General features: G+C 40.1%; 1 protein-coding gene across 1 annotated transcript in view; it reads right to left on the bottom strand.

The window, feature by feature from the left end:
* Positions 1-18,429, bottom strand: part of rbfox3a (RNA binding fox-1 homolog 3a) — a 290,125-nt gene that overhangs the window by 128,125 nt on the left and 143,571 nt on the right. Inside the window, exon 2 of the mRNA XM_084740224.1 lies at positions 5,723-5,971. Within this exon, the coding sequence (XP_084596350.1) occupies positions 5,723-5,938 (216 nt within the window). The 5' untranslated portion in view covers positions 5,939-5,971. The remainder of the gene's footprint in view (positions 1-5,722; positions 5,972-18,429) is intronic.

Below are 18,429 nucleotides of genomic sequence, written 5' to 3'. Positions count from 1 at the left end.
CAGCAATTTATTGCATTGATTAATCCATGATATTATTATTATTAACATGTGAAACAGTTTCATCAAAAATTCATATTTAAAATGATAGGGATGAATCCCGGTACTGAACAGGCCCTAAGGCTAGCTTGTACCTTTAACTATTTATCAAACACATTTGTTCATCTTTTGAACTGATGATTCAATCAGGAATGTTTCATGTACAAACAGATTTGTCCTTAAGTGGTGCATACGAGTGATTTAGGAGAACTTGTCTTTGAGATATGAACACAGTTTACGACGTCCAGTCCTGTTGTAGAGTCATTCTATTTGACCACATTTCAAATTATAGTCAAAATTTTCATATAAAGCCTATGATCATTCCTGTATTCAAGTTCATCACAGCGCTGACACATAGAGACAGACAACCATTCACACCTACAGGCAATTTAGAGTCACAAATTAACCTAGCATGCATGTCTTCGGACTGTGGGAGGAAGCCGAAGAACCCAGAGAGAACCCACGCAGACAACATGCAAACTCCGCACAGAAAGGCCCTGCCCAAACCAGCTGGGGGATCGAACTCAGGACCTTCTTGTTGTGAGGCAGCAGTGCTAACCACTGCACTACCGTGCCGCCCTCATATCAAAACATTTCTTCTATATTTCAGCGACAGTCCGACAGATGGCATTAGAGCACTTACTTTTCCCGTTTCTTTGCTTTAGCAGGTCTTCTAAATTTACTGGTGATGCTGTTAAAGTGACAGATTTTCCTTTATGGATCTATATGGAAAGCAGGACATCAAACTCCAATTTCATAAGTTCTTCTTTTTTCTCTTCGATGCCATTTTCATGAAAAAACACTTCCTGACATATAGAGCATGAAGTGCAGCCTGATATGGTATTATTGGGGCAGTAATTATGATAATTTACAAGTCTCATGCACTCAGATACACACAGGTGGACCATTTACACAGTTATTTGAAGTTAGAAGTGTTTGTTAAATCTGATGTGGCATGTTCATACAAGCCCTGTGTACAAAAGAAAAGTAAGAGAAATTTATGATTAGAATACGAAAAATGTTCTTGCATGATCCCCAATGTCTTGAGAAGATGAATTTGAAATAATTACTTTCTATTTCCAAATATAATGTGGCTGATAAACTTTTTTGCTTGTTTTCTTCAGGAGTTTCCATATGTTTTGTTATGTGATTTTAATTAGTGTCTTTTATGTATAAAGATCATGAAGCCCTTTGTAAATAAATGTTTCATAAATAAAAAACAGAGCTACTATTGGCATTACATTGTCATTGACATGGTGAGTCTATTACACAGTATGTGAAATAATCCTGTTCAAAGTAGCCAGTGCGTCACAAATCCCTACATAGAGTATGTTTCTCTTGTTGATCCCTGTTCCACCGGAATCTTCCATCCAGTGTGTGGAGTCTTTCATTAAGCTTAGCATGGTATGGAATGGAATGGCTTTAAAGCTGTAAGCCCTCTTCTGCCTCAGTCAAAGAGCTCAAATCCGCCTTTCTTCCTCCATGGTCGCCATGCCTCCACCATCCATGGTGTGTGAGCAGCCAGGCAGGAAGAGGAAATAATTACATGAACATTATCATACACAAGCAGCCTGAGCTTCCTCCATTGTCACCAAGGAAACAGTCCTGAGCTGTACGTGTGTATGTGTGTGTGTGTGTGTGTGCGTGTGTGTGTGTGTGTGTGTGTGTGTGTGTGTGTGTGTGTGTGTGTGTGTGTGTGTGTGTGTGTGTGTGTAAGAAGGAAAGCTCTCCAAACCTAATCTACCCAACCAAGGGAGGCATGGTTTGGTATGCCAGTTACACACCCACACGCAAACACACACAGGCAGCCAGAACCACAGAAACACCTCCACCTGATTACACTCTGAATAAGTTCTTCCAGATGTGTTGGTACTGTGTTTCTGAATGAAAATGGGTGTGTATCTCCATGTGAGTGTATCTGAGTGTGTGTGACTTGCTGAGCTCAGCAGTGTGCCTGCGGTCTACCTCCCTGGGCCTATAATAGAGGCTATCAGATGGGAGCACCACCAGACAGGTGGATTATAAAGAGTTAGATGGCTACAAAGCCTTCCCTCTTCAGGGATTAGACCAAAACACACACACATGCAAGGAGATATAAAGTGCCATATTTAACTCATGCCTCTTTTCAAAGATGGTCTTTGGCATATGAATGATGTGAATGACACACGTGACAGCTGTGAAGACACTACATCAGTCAAACAGCGAGGACTCTGGACAACAGGCTGAATAAACAGCAGAAACAGACAACATCAGTGGTCTGTGAACACCAGCGCAAAACCTCTCACAGAGACCAAACCAGGCCAGGAGTCAGTGGACAGCCAGAGAACTTTTTGCAGTTTTTGTATGCAAATGAAATCATATTCACGTGACAACAGTTCTACATTGTTCTCTCCTGCAACTTGAATGTATGCTGTCAGATTGGTTCCAACAAAGTGGATCTGGGGAATTAAGTTTCAGCTTGTTGAGAATGAAGAGTTTTAATTTTAAGTGATTCAGGAAATGAAGGGGAATGAAAGCCCAGTTTTCTTTTTTGATTTTGTCAAGTCAAGTCTAGAGCAATCAAATTTGTGGCTCCACACTCCTGCCAGAAACTCAGGGGTTACTGTCTTGCCTTAATAACAGCCACCTGTTAACCATCTACAGAAGTTCCATATTCAGCGATGTAGAAAAGTCTGGCTCCACACATGTACACTATTACATCATTCCATTATTAGACATTTGGCCCACGGCAGCCTGATCAATTTCTCATGTGGCCCCCCATGAAAAATAATTGCCCACACCTGTTCTACAGGGGCCACAGGAAAGGGGGTGCTGCGCTATGAAGCCTCCTGAGGCAAAATGTGATTTGTGATTTCAGGCTATATAAATAAAATTTAATTGACTGATTGAAATGTAAAACCTGGAACTCGTATCTACAGCAGACACATGCATGTGCACATGAATGTAGTAGAATAAAAAGTGATTTTATACAAAGAAACAGTATGTGGAAAAACAAGTAACTGAACAGGAAAAGGTACAAATAGCAAAACACAACATGTGTGTAAATACAGTCATTTTGTGTGTCTATAGAAAATACAAATGAAAGGTCAAGGTCTTTCTATAGAGAGCCGGTATGTCACCAGAGCAATCTTACAATGTTTATGTGCATGTCATAAAATTGCATCAGTGCCAGAATGTCAGGAGCAACACTGATGGCTATTATTCATTTTAGTTAAAAAACAACAAGCTGATATATTGGCCTGACAGTATATTTTTAGCACAAAAGTAGCGTGAGTCTTTTAGGCTACAGTGAACGAATGTATGGTGCCTTTTTCCTTTATCCTGCAGTAACTATGCCTCTTGACAGTAACAGTTACAGCTTGTGACAAACTCTCCACAGTGACTGTAAAACACTCCCAGTAATGCTGACTGTAGAATGTCTCCTCTCACTGGACTCCCCCTTTCTGCCATCACTGTCTATACACTCCCATACCTTCTCAGCATGCTCCAGTCTTATTGCTCCTGACAGCTTGAAGGCTGCTCAACTAGAGACAAGTGGTGGTGCAGTTAACTATAGTGTGGACATCCTTAGCTCTGCCTGTGTGTGCTGTGTGTGTGTGTGTGTGTGTGTGTGTGTGTGTGTGTGTGTGTGTGTGTGTGTGTGTTTGCAGTTCTGTGCTAAAATGCAGCTGAAATACAGCTAATTTGTCAGTGACATGTAGCCACCAATCTGTCCCTGCTGTGTGTGTGTGTGTGTGTGTGTATAGTTCATGCATGCATTCATTCATGCACACTTGCTTGATCCTTAAGAAATGACTAAACTCCTTGTAAGTGAAATCTAACTGTTCTCTTCTCAGTCTGTGTATCTGCTGGCTCTCATTACTTTTTTGTTTTATGCGTTTTTTTTTAAGCTTTTATTGGAAGCAGAGGGTGGGGGATTTTTTTTTCTTTTTAAGTTTTAGGTTTCATATTGTGTGAAGAAGTGTGGTGTCAAAGAAACTTTAGAAATACAGTCAGAGTCAGTCTCCTGCATGCTTCCCAGTGTGCCACCCACCACTACAGAAGGATTTGAGTTGTGCGGAGCGCAATGAGCCAACTATCTCCAAACTGTACAACCTTCAAAGAAGAATACCACACCAGTGATTGGTGGTGAAATTATGGTTTAATTTTCATTGTCTGCATCCTGCTGCATTCTAAAGTCAAGTTTCACCCACTGCTCTGATTGCATCCCATGGCCACTTACAAAATATTCTGTTTTAAAAACCCAGATATTTGAACACATTTAACTGAACATATATTCACAGACAAGTTCTGAACTTGAGGTACTGATGAACAACACAAGTATTTTGTGTGTTTCTTAACTGATAATGATTCAAATACAGGTCTGACACAGGCCATGCTGACTTCTGCAGCATCTATGAGCCGTGGTGGAATTAACCTGTTAGTGGCCTGGAGGGCAAAGATTAGCTGTGTCACTGCACAGGTCATTGCAGGACCTCATGATCTTGTGATGGCAGAAATTAAATTAAATTTAAACCTAATAAAAATTAATCTCAGCAATTTATCTGCCTTTCACAGTATAACTGGAGAGGAGAACCTTCAATCCTAACAACCTCCTCTGAGTGACCAAAACTGAACCTAAAACAAAGCATATGGTTTAAGTAGCTCTCTGGCAGCATTACGCATATTACAAAGAGCCCTTCCCATGATCAGGGAAGGCTTGGTTAAACACTGCACTTTTGCACAGTTGCACAGAAAGTTCAGGCTACACTAGTATGATTAGTATTCCAGTGGCTGGGTATGATTGGTTCCAACTGACTTTTGGACACTCTGAGTTTTGGAGTTTTTGGAAATGTTTATATAATAATAATTTCCAAGTTTTTATTATTTTGTGCCTTTATTTGACATTAGCAACAGCTGAAGATAGACAGGAAAGGGGTACATGGGTCCCATGCTCTACCAAATGAGCAACCAGAGCAACCAACAACCTGTTTTTATACAACAGTGTTCTGCATCACTCCATATTCATGGTGTTTAAACTTTCAAAAGCAACATTTTCACTGGGGTGAAAAAACTGTTTGCTCTCCTGCTTGTAACACCAAAGGAGGCATGCAGCTGTGCTAACAGCACCATAAGCTACATTTATGCAAACTGATGAGTTATATTCATTTAAGAAAGTTGAGTTAATAAAAAAGACTCATCAATCACTTTATTTAAAATTAAACTTCAAATGTAAAAAAAAAAAATAAAAATAATTTGGTATAGGCCTACATTATACTTCTTTTGCATGTGAATGAACAGAACAGAAATATTCATTATTTGCTGACCACAGTGTGTTGCACTTTATTAAAAATAATTTTGGATGGGGGGGCCACGATACAGTTTCCAACTGCATTACACCATGATTCAGGGTTTGGCATAAACAAATGTCCAATCACGCGTGCATACCTGCCTACCTGCCAGAACTGAGTAAAGAGCTGCATTGATGAAAAGTTATGTAATGCATATGATTATAGAGATATTACATGTGTGTCTTGTTCCATTTTTTAAGACTATAAAATATTTTTCAACTAATTATCATTTGTTATGAAGAAATTGGTTTAATAAAACAATGAAATAGTCATATGAATTAAGCACATTGTGTTGCAAAGTTTTTGTCAAACACACATTACACTCTACATGGTTCATAAAGTTACTCTAGACTCACCGTTACTGTGTTGGCTGTGAGGGCGGGGGTGTTGCTGTCGTTTACCGGCTGTTCGCTCTGCGTATGTGTCGGCGTGTACAATGTCAGGGCATGCTCGGCCACTGTACTTGATCCCGTGTAGTCGGCCGGTGGGTGGGTGTGGGGCGTGGCGTACTCAGCCGGGATCCCATTCTGTGGTGGAGGAGGGTACTGGGCAGGTGGAAAGGGTTGGGCCATTGCTTCAGGGGGAGCTGGGGCCTCTTGGTTGCCCTGCAAGGACAGAGGGAAGGAAGAGAGGAAAACCAACAGATTAATGAGGGTTGATTCTTTGTGACCTGGCTTAGTTGTCTGAGTCGTGATGCAGCTTGTCAAATCTATCTAATGTCAAACTATAACATAGACATTGTGAGACAAATGAGTGAGACTGCAAATATCTTTAGCCTGAAGAAACAAACGTACATAAGGTTTGCACATAACAGGCATTGTCAAAGAATCGCGTAGATGCAGCACAATCTGTGAAATAGCACTTCTTTGCAATTCTGCTCATTGACACATCTATAAATGGTGGAGCGGGCAACACTATCGATATACAAATGGGTATTTAGGGGTGTTTCTACACATATGTCAAACTTAAAGACCGCAGGCCAAATCTTATGTGGTTTGTGAGAGCTTGCAAAGAATATAATTTGCACAATACAATTCTATGCTTTTTTAAAAAATAGAAGTACAGTGTCTATAAGTTACATGTTCCAAAAAGCATCCTGATTTTGTTATATGTGCATGAAGTTAAGGTGTCTAGTCACAAGATGTCATTAAACGGTCGATAGTGCCTCAATATCATATAGCTATTTCCACAAGACAGTATATCTTCTTTGTCTTACTCTACTTTGTATATTTATCTTTGTAAAACAAATTGTATAATAGTTGTTGTAGTTTTTGCTAAAAACCAACACCAATTACATGCAGAATTAATTATGTATTAGTAGGCAATATTAGATACATTTTTATAGACTTCAATTTACAACTGGCCCATTGAAAGCAACCATAATGTGGCCTGAGATGAAACAGAGTTTGACACCCCTTTTCTATATCCATTCTGGCTATCTATGGGAGTGAAAATAGAGAGTCACATGTCTGCAAGCTCATCTGGATCTGACTTTCTTAATAGAACAGACTTGGATCAGACTCACACTTATTTAACCCTTTCATTGTGCTCATGTATGCACACAGCACAGCACACACAGGCCACTTTAAGAAATATTGCTATGCAAGCATGCAGAGTATTGGGGAGAAGTTGGAGTTCCTCAAAGTTTCTAATGCTCCTGCTACATTTTAACCCTTTCATGCATAGAGGTCACTACAGTGGAAAGCTATTCAAAAGCCATTTTCTTGCATATGCATGGGCTTTGATGGCATAGATGCACATCAGCCACTACAGTGGACTCTATTGCATCGTCTTATACCCCTACACTTAGTGGAAAGCCATTGTATATGCTATTTTTTTCCCCTCCAAACCAACATGGCTGACTGTCAGCCAGAAGTGCCAAGTTCCTCTGGAATATCAGTCCATTTCTTCTATTTTAGGAGAACCTTGCAGATAAAAAAATGTTGTAACATCAAGTAACATCTAAGGAGTCCTGTCATTGTTAAATTTTCCAATCACTGATTTTAGATTGTGAGAAAATTTGAATTTATCATCTGTCCACTAAATTGGACATCATGTGTCACTAGCTATATTTTGACTACAATTCATACTGTTACTGTGACTGTTGGTCTTAAAAATACTTCATCTGCAGTAACTCTTTTGGGTGTAAATAAATGTATTTATGTTATTAGAATGCAATTAGCTTTTTTTTGTATATCATTACATTTTGTAGTGGTCAAGAGCACAGCGGGATAGGAAGCCCTACAAGATAGTGGAGCACATACAATCTGAGTCAAGTGAGAATGATGCTAGTGGCAGTGAGGATGAATGGCTGCCAGGAAAAGAAAAGAAAAGTTTATACACTGATAGGTGCAAACACACTGAGGCACAGTAAATATTTCCTTCATGTTGCACACCACTAAACCTCGAGTCTCTGACATGATAGGATCTTGTCATAGTGCTACCCTACCCTCAGTTCAGAGGCTCTAATGGACAGACCAACTTTATGCCAATGGTGTGTGTGTGTGTGTGTCTGTGTGTGTGTGTGTGTGTGTGTGTGTGTGTGTGTGTTCTTTTTCCATATATTGATGTTATGGCAAGGTTTATAGCATTTTTAGCAAAGCTAACAGTAAAAACATCAATTGTTCGATTTGAATCTCTATAGAGGAGTGAAATGGAGTATTCCAAAATTGCAGTTGCAATAATTGAAGTTGTAATATTTTTGTATGTATTTGATAGTTTTCATATCATTTTATATTATTATATTGGTTGGTTTGTCAAATACACACACTATTACTATGTTATTACTGTATTATTATTAATACAGTATATTTTGAGTTTAGAACGAAAACGCATGTTGTCCACTCAAGTGGACGTGAAAATATCGTTGAAAAATCTGGATAAAAAAAAAAAAAGTTCAAATCTTGTTTTTTCATGCCCTAAGAACAATAAAAACACATAAGAAAAAAATCCTGACTGAGATTGTCATAATTCATGCATGATTAGCACTACAACTAGAAGCCAATAAGGGAATTAAGCTGTGAACCTCTATTTACTTGTTTGTTGCTGGATCATGTTGCTGTGTTTACAATGTTTCTAGTGGCACATCTCGGTGTGATGGTCCCTTTTCAGAGAGCACTTAAAGTAACAATGACATTGGCCTCTGCCTGAAAACTTGCAGACTTTGTTGGACTAGGACTTAAACACCACAGGCCAGGGCAATTTCAGTGATGAATCTACACAGGGTTTAATGCATCTGACCCCTAGTCTTTATATTGGAGGATGGTGGGGACATCATGGCAGTTAAGTTGAACAGAGATGTTTTATGAGGGGACATGAGACAGACTGGAGGAGTGACGGGACAAGAATGAAGGGGAGGAGAGAAAGTGACTCAGTTAATCTGTGTATCTTCTTCAATGAGCTACTATTACAGCCATGTTCAGTCATAAAATCTGAACAGTGACAAGACTGAGAGATGACACACGAGATCATCAAACTCCCCATCTGTCGCTCAATAAATATTGAAAGAGATCATTGAATCAAATACAAATGCAGCATGTGGCATTGAGTGTGTGTGAGTGTATCATTTGTATATGGCAAAAGACAAATATTGGTGTTATTTGTAGAACAGAAGTCTGTTTGATTGTGATATAAACCACCTCACCCACACTGAAATTTCTCTGTGGAAAGATGTTCCTCAAACACATCCACACATCCCCTCAAACACAGTGGACGACAAACACATTGAGCAAAGAAAAAAGATGCAAATTACATCCTTTACAGACATGAGAAAGATCAATTAACTGATACTCTTTTGACAATCCATGTTGACATTCCACAAATCCATGTTTCTCCTCTCTTCTTCACTTGCTTCAGTTGCGGTGATTCATTTTCTCTTCCTTGTTAAGGTGAGTCTCCTGCTCTTTCACCCCTGTCCTGGCTCTCCTTCTAATTTACATGCCTGTCAGATAATAATTTCCTCTGTCCAATGATGATGAATCCATCTGACATATTAGCACCCTTCTTTTCTGCACTGCTCGAAAACCTGATGTAAAATGTAAAAAATCAATCACAGCAACTTTTTGAGGCCGGATGAGGCTCTGACCTTAGCTGTTTCCAATAGTGCTATTGAAGCTAGCTATTCTTATGCATGGAAATAGATGTTATTGAGCATTACAAAGCAGTTTGCCGATGGCTTACTGACTGTAGCCACATTGTTCCTGTGAGAGAGTCATCGCCAACTCCCCAGGCAGAGACGCGTTATGCTCAATTTAGGGTTTACTTAGGCTCACTTCACATACAAATGAAGAAAAATATAAATCTGCAGCGGCAAACAAGTCATCAATAATGAATACAGGACTTTGTTGTGCTGTTAGATTTGGATGAGAGTAATGCTTTTTTAAACGCTCTGTGATGTCCTAACAGCTGAAATGAACACTCCACTCAGCCAGTACAAATACACACATACACACAGAATCACACTGAACAGCTCTTTTCAAGCTTTAGTGACAGTTTCAGCCTGTGGTTATTTTCTATTTGATTTCCTTCCTCTCAGCTCAGACAGTGTACATTTGTATGATCTTTCAAATCACTTGCTTTCAGGTGGCAAGATTTGAAGAGGAAAAATGTGTTGCTGATGTTGTAGGGATTATTCTTTTCTTTCCTCTTAGGTCAAGGGCGTTTCTAGAGGGGAGAATGGGGGGCACTGGCCACCCCTGAAATCTGATTGGCCACTCCCACTATCCTTAAGTATGATTGGTTATCTGTCCAGTGAGAGGCGGAACTTTAGTTTAAACAAGTTTAGTTTTCTTCTGTATGTAGCTTTTTGGTCTAGCTTAATTCACTTAAATAATAAATCATAAATCATGATTTGTGCTTGAGGACTTAGATAAAGAATTGAAACGTTTTATTACTTTTGTATGGTGCCACTAGTTATCATTTGAATCAGAATCAGAAATGCTTTATTGATCCTGGGAGGGAAATTGTTAATAAAAAATATAAATAAAAAAATTAAACACAGGAATGTAAGAATTCTAAGACACTGTAATGTTTGTAAAAAAGCTGATATATGAAAAGGTATGCTAATATCCGTATACATGCATGAACGTATGTACATCATGCCACTCCCACAGAGGTCAGTGCCCCACTTGGGCCATCCCAGTCAAAAAAGTCTGGACACACCTCTGCTTAGATTGTCCAGGTTATTGAAACCCATTCTTGTTTTCATAGTTTTATCCACATTTGTTCATGTACTGTTGTTAGTTCTAATTACACTGCATTCACCAAAGACATTGCTGAGACCATAGTGACATTATTCCAACAAAGTTAAAACACATTGTCACTCCCAACTCCTCACTATACTACACTTCAAACTGTGACGTTGTAGGTACCCCTCTGGCATCAGCTTTGCATGTGAAGAGCTTCACAGTCAAGTTAGCAATAATAAATATGCAACATCTGTGTAGATTTTCAAAATAAAGGCAGAAATACCATGCGATTTTGGAAAAGATTATGGTTTGGGTTAAAATAAATAAATTCATGTTCATCTTGTAATAAACTTAACTCCTTCCCTGCCAGTATTTAAAAAAAAAAAAGTTGCTACAAGCGCTAGCATTTTTGACAAAATTCACTGAATTTTCAACACCCATAGATTTTTCACATCTATCTACGAATGGTGCTTCAGAAGTGTCCTCCTTTTTGACTTTCTCCTCTTTGTCTTTTCTGAGAATGTTCTGGTAATTTCAAACAGATTCTTTCTCGTCGATTTGCCCATGTGTTTGAGTTTGTCACATCCATATTATGTGTGTGACATCACTGTGGCATTAATTGTGCGTGTCCCCCACTCGAAACACTGTCTGAGAGGCCCGGGGCTGGAGTGCTTTCTGCCCCAGGGGCTGCAGTGTGACCAGCCTCGCTGTGTCCCGGTTGCTGTGGATTTTGGGGACTGCAGTGCAAGCAGTGCCACTCTGTGTCTGGGCTCTGTGGCCATGTTGTAGTGCTCTCTGACCCATGGATCTGCAGCTGAGCACCAATGTTATCATGCTATAAAACATTTTCTTATTCTTCTGCTATTCAATTCTGGCAGTTCTCCTCTTCTTCGAATGTCAAATTTTTGTCAGATGATTCATAACAGTGTCCCCTAATGCTAAGCAGTCAAAACAGCAATTGACAGTCATTGGTTGGGTGTCAAATGGGGCATGAATCCTGGTCTCCTGTGTGACCCATCTACTCACCCCACCTCCCCATATACAGACTTCCTCACTTTTTACACCACGTCATCTGAACTCGACAGCACATTAATAAACTGTAACATTGCAGCTGTGCCTTAGTGGTTGTTGAGTGAAAGTGGTCAGACAGGTGAAGAAACAGGAGCACTGTCAGTTCAAAAATAAACGTAGTCATGGATGTAATGGATGACATCAGATTTTTACTGCACGATTAATAGAGAGTTGCCAGCCTGTCTGTTCAGAGAGCCTCTGAAACTAATTGCTTTTATGAAAAAAAAATTAAATGTGTTCCTTTGGTTTACTAGCCCTATTAAAACTAAATTTATATCAGCTACAGATACTCATATTAGAATTTTAATCCTTTCATTAGAATTTCAATTTTCTGCCATCAGTGACAGTTGATTGCTGGGTATCGGTTTGTTAGGAATGGAACATAATAATGGTTATTTGTTGGAATTAAATTCAGTTACTTTGGTTGATCTAATCAGCTTGTGAAAAAAGTTAAGGAATTAAGTGAGTTACAGCTGATTTTGTATTAGAAGTATCTACGTTTCTATGATCCCGTTCCTTTACGCTCAGTCTGTCGAGCTGTTGACCTTTCACCCATTGCAGCTTGTGTGGCTGTGGGAAATGATGTTTGTTAAAGCACACTAAAATCAGAAATACTAAATAGACAATGATATTACATTGTTTTTTAGTTGTGGTCATTGTTTTTACTGTTGAGCAGCGTTATACTGTAGGGAAGTTATTTTGGAAGAGGACTCAGAAGTTCAAGGTTCACACTAGCTCTCTGTTTCACTCCTTTTGGTCTGGCCCAGATTTCTCTTACTGTTAATCTGAGTCTGTGCAGGGTGGAGCTGTGGCCCGGGGCGAGTCTTGGTTCACTAAAACAAGAAGCCTCATCGATAGGCCTCCCTGCCTCGCAGCATCGATAAAGACCTGAGCTGATGTATGGGCCCAACTGGTCAATATACACACTGGAGACAAGCACATACACAAACACAAACACACACACACACACACACACACACACACACACACACACACACACACACACACACACACACACAGACACATCAGCAGTGAGCTATGAACAAAGACAGTCAAGTTAAATAATGGCAGGAGTGTGTGAAGTGAGAGCTGCAGGGAAAGTGCTTTACCTGGAAGTTTTCTTTTTAATATGCCTAAATCATGAGCGGATGTGTGATACATCTCCCTGTGTGTCTGCACGCACACATACACACACACACACACACACACACACACACACACACACACACACACACACACACACACACACAGCCGTGCTCATGCTGAGCTGCAGACGGTTTTGCTCTGCTGGGGTTTAAGGCAGAAAGAGGGAGCAGGGATGGAGGCAGAGGGAGAAAGAGAGTTAGAGAGAGCCAGAGGCAGAGTGAGAGGGAGAGAGTCAGTGAACTTCCATCATCCATCAAAGTGACTGAGGCGCTGACACACTGAGACATCCCCAGATCCTTGTCGACAAATTGCGCTGGTAAATGATTTCTCCTATCAGCTAAATCATACTATCCATCCCTCTCTTCCTCTATCTCTCCATCTATCTCTCTGCATCATCCACATCTCTCTCTCTCTCTCTCTTTTTCTCTATCCTTCATCTCTCCCTCATTGAGTTTATTTCTCTTTGGCTCAGTGGAGCACCATGCCTGACGTCTGATGGACTCTGGCTCCATTTATGCATCTACTACATGTATGATGTGCTCTCTCTGTCTGTTCACCTCTCTCTCTCTCTATCATTCAAACACACATACACTAATACACACACACACACACACACACACAAACTCAGCTGGTGTGATGATATTACTTCATGCAAGCAAAAGTCAAGTAAAAAAAAACTGAGAACTAAAACACAGAAAAATCAAGTCATTGAAATACTTACAGCACAGCGTAGAATTTCATTCACGAAACCATCACTAATGAACTAATTTATTCATGCATCAGTTATTCTGATTCATATAGTGGGGATGCACGCGATTAGTCGACAATACGATTAAATGTCCCCACCCACCCATGCTAGTCGGGACCAGAAATACTAGTCGTTTAAAATATTTATCAATATTTCTTTCATGCATGATGCCAGTTATCTGTTGCCTCTAAGATTTTAGACTAGTCGGGGCTGCGGCTCTGTCAGACAGCAGCTCCTCTCACCCAGCGTGTATGCTCCAATCGCCCTGCCAACCCCGGATGTTTATATCAGCAAAGTCACACAGATGAATGTAGACTGTGACAGAATAAGCTGATATTTATTCACTCGACTGGAGAAACGTGACCACATTTAGCACAGAAAAAGACATAAACCTGAAAACGGAGCTGCTGCTGCTGCTACTAGCACTGCTAATGTTAGCCACACTGTGTGACAGGCTGGCAGCTAACGTTAGCTTTGGGTCCTTTACCTGCAGACACTGTGACCCTCTTCGGTCTGAAAAGGTGAAGCATTTAGTTAGTTAGTTGTCAGCAGAGGTGTAGCTCTGAGTCACATGACTTCAGTCAGGTCAAATCATGAATATTTCTTCAGCTCCACTTTGACTTTACTAAATCTAGTGTCTTGTGACTTCACATGGACTTAAGCCACTTGACTTGGAATGACTTGACATCCTCCCCAAGACCAAAGATTAAAAATGAAGTGAACTCTTTATTTTTCTAATAACCTCAATCAGTCATCAATCAGTTGGTAGCCACATAAGTGCTAGCCACTGCTCAGAGAGAGCAGTCAGTGCTGACATAAAACAGAGAATACCTCCAGTTATCACAATCAGATATGAAGACTACAAAAATGAATGGCAACATACATTCTGATCAAAAGGTATGTATAGTGCTTAGCTTAAACCATCAAGGACCATCAGTGACACACTGTTGTGTTTACTACCCAAAAACATCAATCTATATCAATAAATATTGATACTGAATATCTGAAATGCCTTCAATGCTCATTTTTTATAATATCAATACAAGGGCTACAACTCTTTCAACTTTCAACTCTACAACTTTCGTTGTTGATTAATCTGTTGATCATTTTCTCCAAACCTTTCATATACATCTCAGTAGCCAGTAAGGAGATCTGATCACAAACAGGCCAATGAAAAAAACCCAAAACGCTGCAGCAGGCACAGGTTTGGAATAGGGATGTTAACAATCATCTGACCAGTATATTTAATCAGTTGTTTAAAAATTGTGGTAAATGCATCTTTGTGGAATAGGGAAACTTAAAACAACAAAAATACAAAAAAAATGAAAATGAGAAAACATATAAAACATGTTTATTATATCTTAGAAATTATTAATCTATTAATCGATTCAACAAGTTTCAGTTGTAAACTGAAGGTTTGATTGAACACTGCTATTATTATTAGACGTCAGTAGCAGGACCAGATCTATGAGTTGAGGAGATCTGGGGCTAAGCCTAAGCCTGTTTTTGGGCCTCTCCTGAAATGTCTTAAGAACTTAAAGTAGATAGAAATCACTGGAAAACACATATTAACACACATAAATTCATAAATTCACACCTGTTAATACATTTACATCACATTCTGTATTTATTTTGTAATTTCATTCCAAATTATCCAACATTACGTTTCTATACTACATCCCAGAGGCAAATACTGAACTTTTTAATCCACAAAGCTGAAAAATGGCTGCTTTCTGACTTTTTAGAGATACGTGGTTCTCATGGGACAGTGATGCTAGACATTAAATGGTCTTATAGACCATGATGCATTGCAATAAACAATAAACAGCACTAACAATGAATCGATAATATTATTCCAGAAACATCAGACATAATAACACTGATAGGAACATTTTACTGTAACATGTATACTTTTACTTTAAGTATATTTATCTAATTATATTTCCAGACTTTTACTTCAGTAAGGTTTTGTGAATGCAGGACTTTTGCTTCAGCAAAGGATCTGAATATTTTTTACACTCCTGTCACCTCTGAGGAGTAACATTATGTCCATATATTGTCTGAACAGACAGACAGACAGACAGACAGGCCTCCATCGAGGCTGCTGTCGGAAAGTGTGCATGTGCATATGAACATATGTTCACACGCGACACAGTTTTCTTTTCTGAGGTACAGATTACGCTGTTGCACGTTTTTGCTGATCAAACATGATAAACAGTTTTATTTCATTTTCTGATTCTTTGTGTCAGACACAGAGTCACAGAGCAGCCCTGGATGTGTCTGTAAGCAGGACACAGACAGACAGACCGCAGCACAGCTAACATCAGACAGACAGACAGACAGACCGCAGCACAGCTAACATCGGAGAGACAGACAGACAGACAGACAGACAGACCGCAGCACAGCTAACATTGGACGGACAGACAGACAGAGTGACAGACTGCAGCACAGCTAACATCGGACGGACAGACAGACAGACCGCAGCACAGCTAACATTGGACGGACAGGCAGACAGACAGACAGACCGCAGCACAGCTAACATCGGATGGACGGACAGACCGCAGCACAGCTAACATTGGACGGATGGAGAGACAGACTACAGCACAGCTAACATCAGACAGACAGACAGACCACAGCTCAGCTAATATCAGACAGACAGACAGAAGCGCAGCTCAGCTAACATCAGACAGACAGACAGACAGACAGACAGACTGCAGCACAGCTAACATCAGACAGACAGACAGACCGCAGCTCAGCTAACATCAGACAGACAGACAGAAGCACAGCTAACATCAGACAGACAGACAGACCGCAGCACAGCTAACATCAGACACACAGACAGACAGACAGACCGCAGCACAGCTAACATCAGACACACAGACAGACCGCAGCACAGCTAACATCAGACACACAGAAGGAGGAGCATCAACTTGACGTCACTGTGCATAAATGCTATCAAACTTGTAGAGGAGGAAACACAAGTTTACTGTTGACACTGTTCACTCTCAGGATGTTATTTTGTCTTTAGTTCTGCTTCCTCTTCTCATTAAAGATGTAAACATTGACACAAGCTTTGACACAAGGGGGAGGCGGAGACCTTGTGTACCTCACAGGGCCCTGTGTGACTTGTGTATTGAGCGTACAGGGCCGACCGGCTCTGATTATGTTTTATATTAAGTGTTACACCTGCAGTTTCACCTGAAGTATTTCCTGTCTGTGGTTTACCGGTGGCTCCTGCTGCTGCTGATGTACAGCTTTCTGTGGACGGTGGCGCCGGTGGCTTTTAAAATTGGTGGATATCCATGAGAATGAAATATTTCTCCTTCAGGGCAGGCTATGGAGGCTACGTGCCCGTTGGCAGCGTAGTACTGCCTCTCTGTCAGATTCCAGTACTGCACATTGACACATACACAGTGCAGTCAGAGAGAGACTGAGAGAAATTACTTGTACAATGTCATTTTCAAAACGTAAAAGATGCGGGGCTTTTGAGAAAACATCCAGGGCTTGAGCCTCAGTAGCCAGCCCCTAAATCCGCTTCTGGCCAGTAGTAATGAGATAGATGTAAGTAACTAATACTCTGAGTAGTTTTTGACAATGATACTTATTTTTAACACCAGTAGTTTTACTTGTAATTGAATAATATTTTAGTAATGCAACAGTACATGTACTTGAGTACAGATATTCAGTACTCTTTCCACTACTAGTGACAAGACATGGAGCCATACGTCTGCGTGCTCAACTTGGTGATTAATTCAAGAATTGCTTCATAATCAATTAATAATTGATTAATCATTGTAGCACTAATCAATACTCTGGTACCAGGTGCACTCTCTGGCTCTATTTTCCTTCTGACAACAAGTTGACACACACCACTGCAGTGTCCACATAGTCCTGTGTCCTTCCACCCACAGTGCTGTCTTCTTCTCATTACTCACTCGTCTTATACACCATATCTGTTGTCAGGTTATAACCCTGCTTTATCTGTCTTTTAAATAAAAATCAAAACTTCCATGCCCTCAGTGTTGAGTCCATTTTTTCCCCGGTGGTACTGAACATTTTTAAAGTACTGTATTGAAATTAGAAATTCCAGTATTGTGATAACACTGGTATATACACTAGATCAGACTGAGTTTTTTTTTTTTTCAGATAAAGCCAAATCATAACAGAGGTTATTTCAGGACATTTTTCATGTTGTGCAGTTCTAGACTGTACTCTGTAATATTATTTACAAAGAGCCAACAGTTGAGTGATGGTAAAATGAAACGTGAGCTGGACAGACGGACTGCTGCAGTGTCAGCAGTAACGCGGGTGTTGTACCAGACAGTCGTGGTGAAGAGGGAGCTGAGCTGTCAATCTGTGTTCCAGCCCTCACTGTGTTTAGTTCGTATGGGTTGTTCTGGAAAATGCTGACAAAGGACCTATTTGTTGTTTGGGTATGAAGACTTGTTAGTAGATATGCATATGCACACTTTGCTTTACTGCACCACGCAGGAAGAAGGCGTTGTTGCACTGCAAAGAGATCTGCATTCATGCCAAAGGCAGATGGTGGATGGAGGAAACGGCCAATGGGAAAAACACTTTGAACATGATGATTAACTCCAGTATGATGAAAGGGAGGGGCAGGAAGTTTTATGGGATCTTAATGTTAAACAGAAACAAACAAACACTCCGTATGCCACAAGTGAGACAAAGACGCCTCCAAACATCTGCAGCAACAATGATGAATTTTCCTAAATGCTCCATCCTTTAATGATACACACACACTCATTGTATAAGAAGCATGCGTGTGTGTGTGTGTTCATATTTAATATCTAAAATATGACTCAGAGAGGATGAAAAATTTATTTTGGGTGAATTGACCTGACGAAGAAGCTATCATCAATGGGATGTTGAAGAGGAACAGAGGGCTTGT

This window comes from Lutjanus erythropterus, chromosome 17 (genome assembly GCF_056507025.1).
Source record: "Lutjanus erythropterus isolate fLutEry1 chromosome 17, fLutEry1.hap2, whole genome shotgun sequence".
NCBI classification, from domain to species: Eukaryota; Metazoa; Chordata; class Actinopteri; order Lutjaniformes; family Lutjanidae; genus Lutjanus; species Lutjanus erythropterus.
This window is presented reverse-complemented; position numbering and strand designations above follow the sequence as displayed.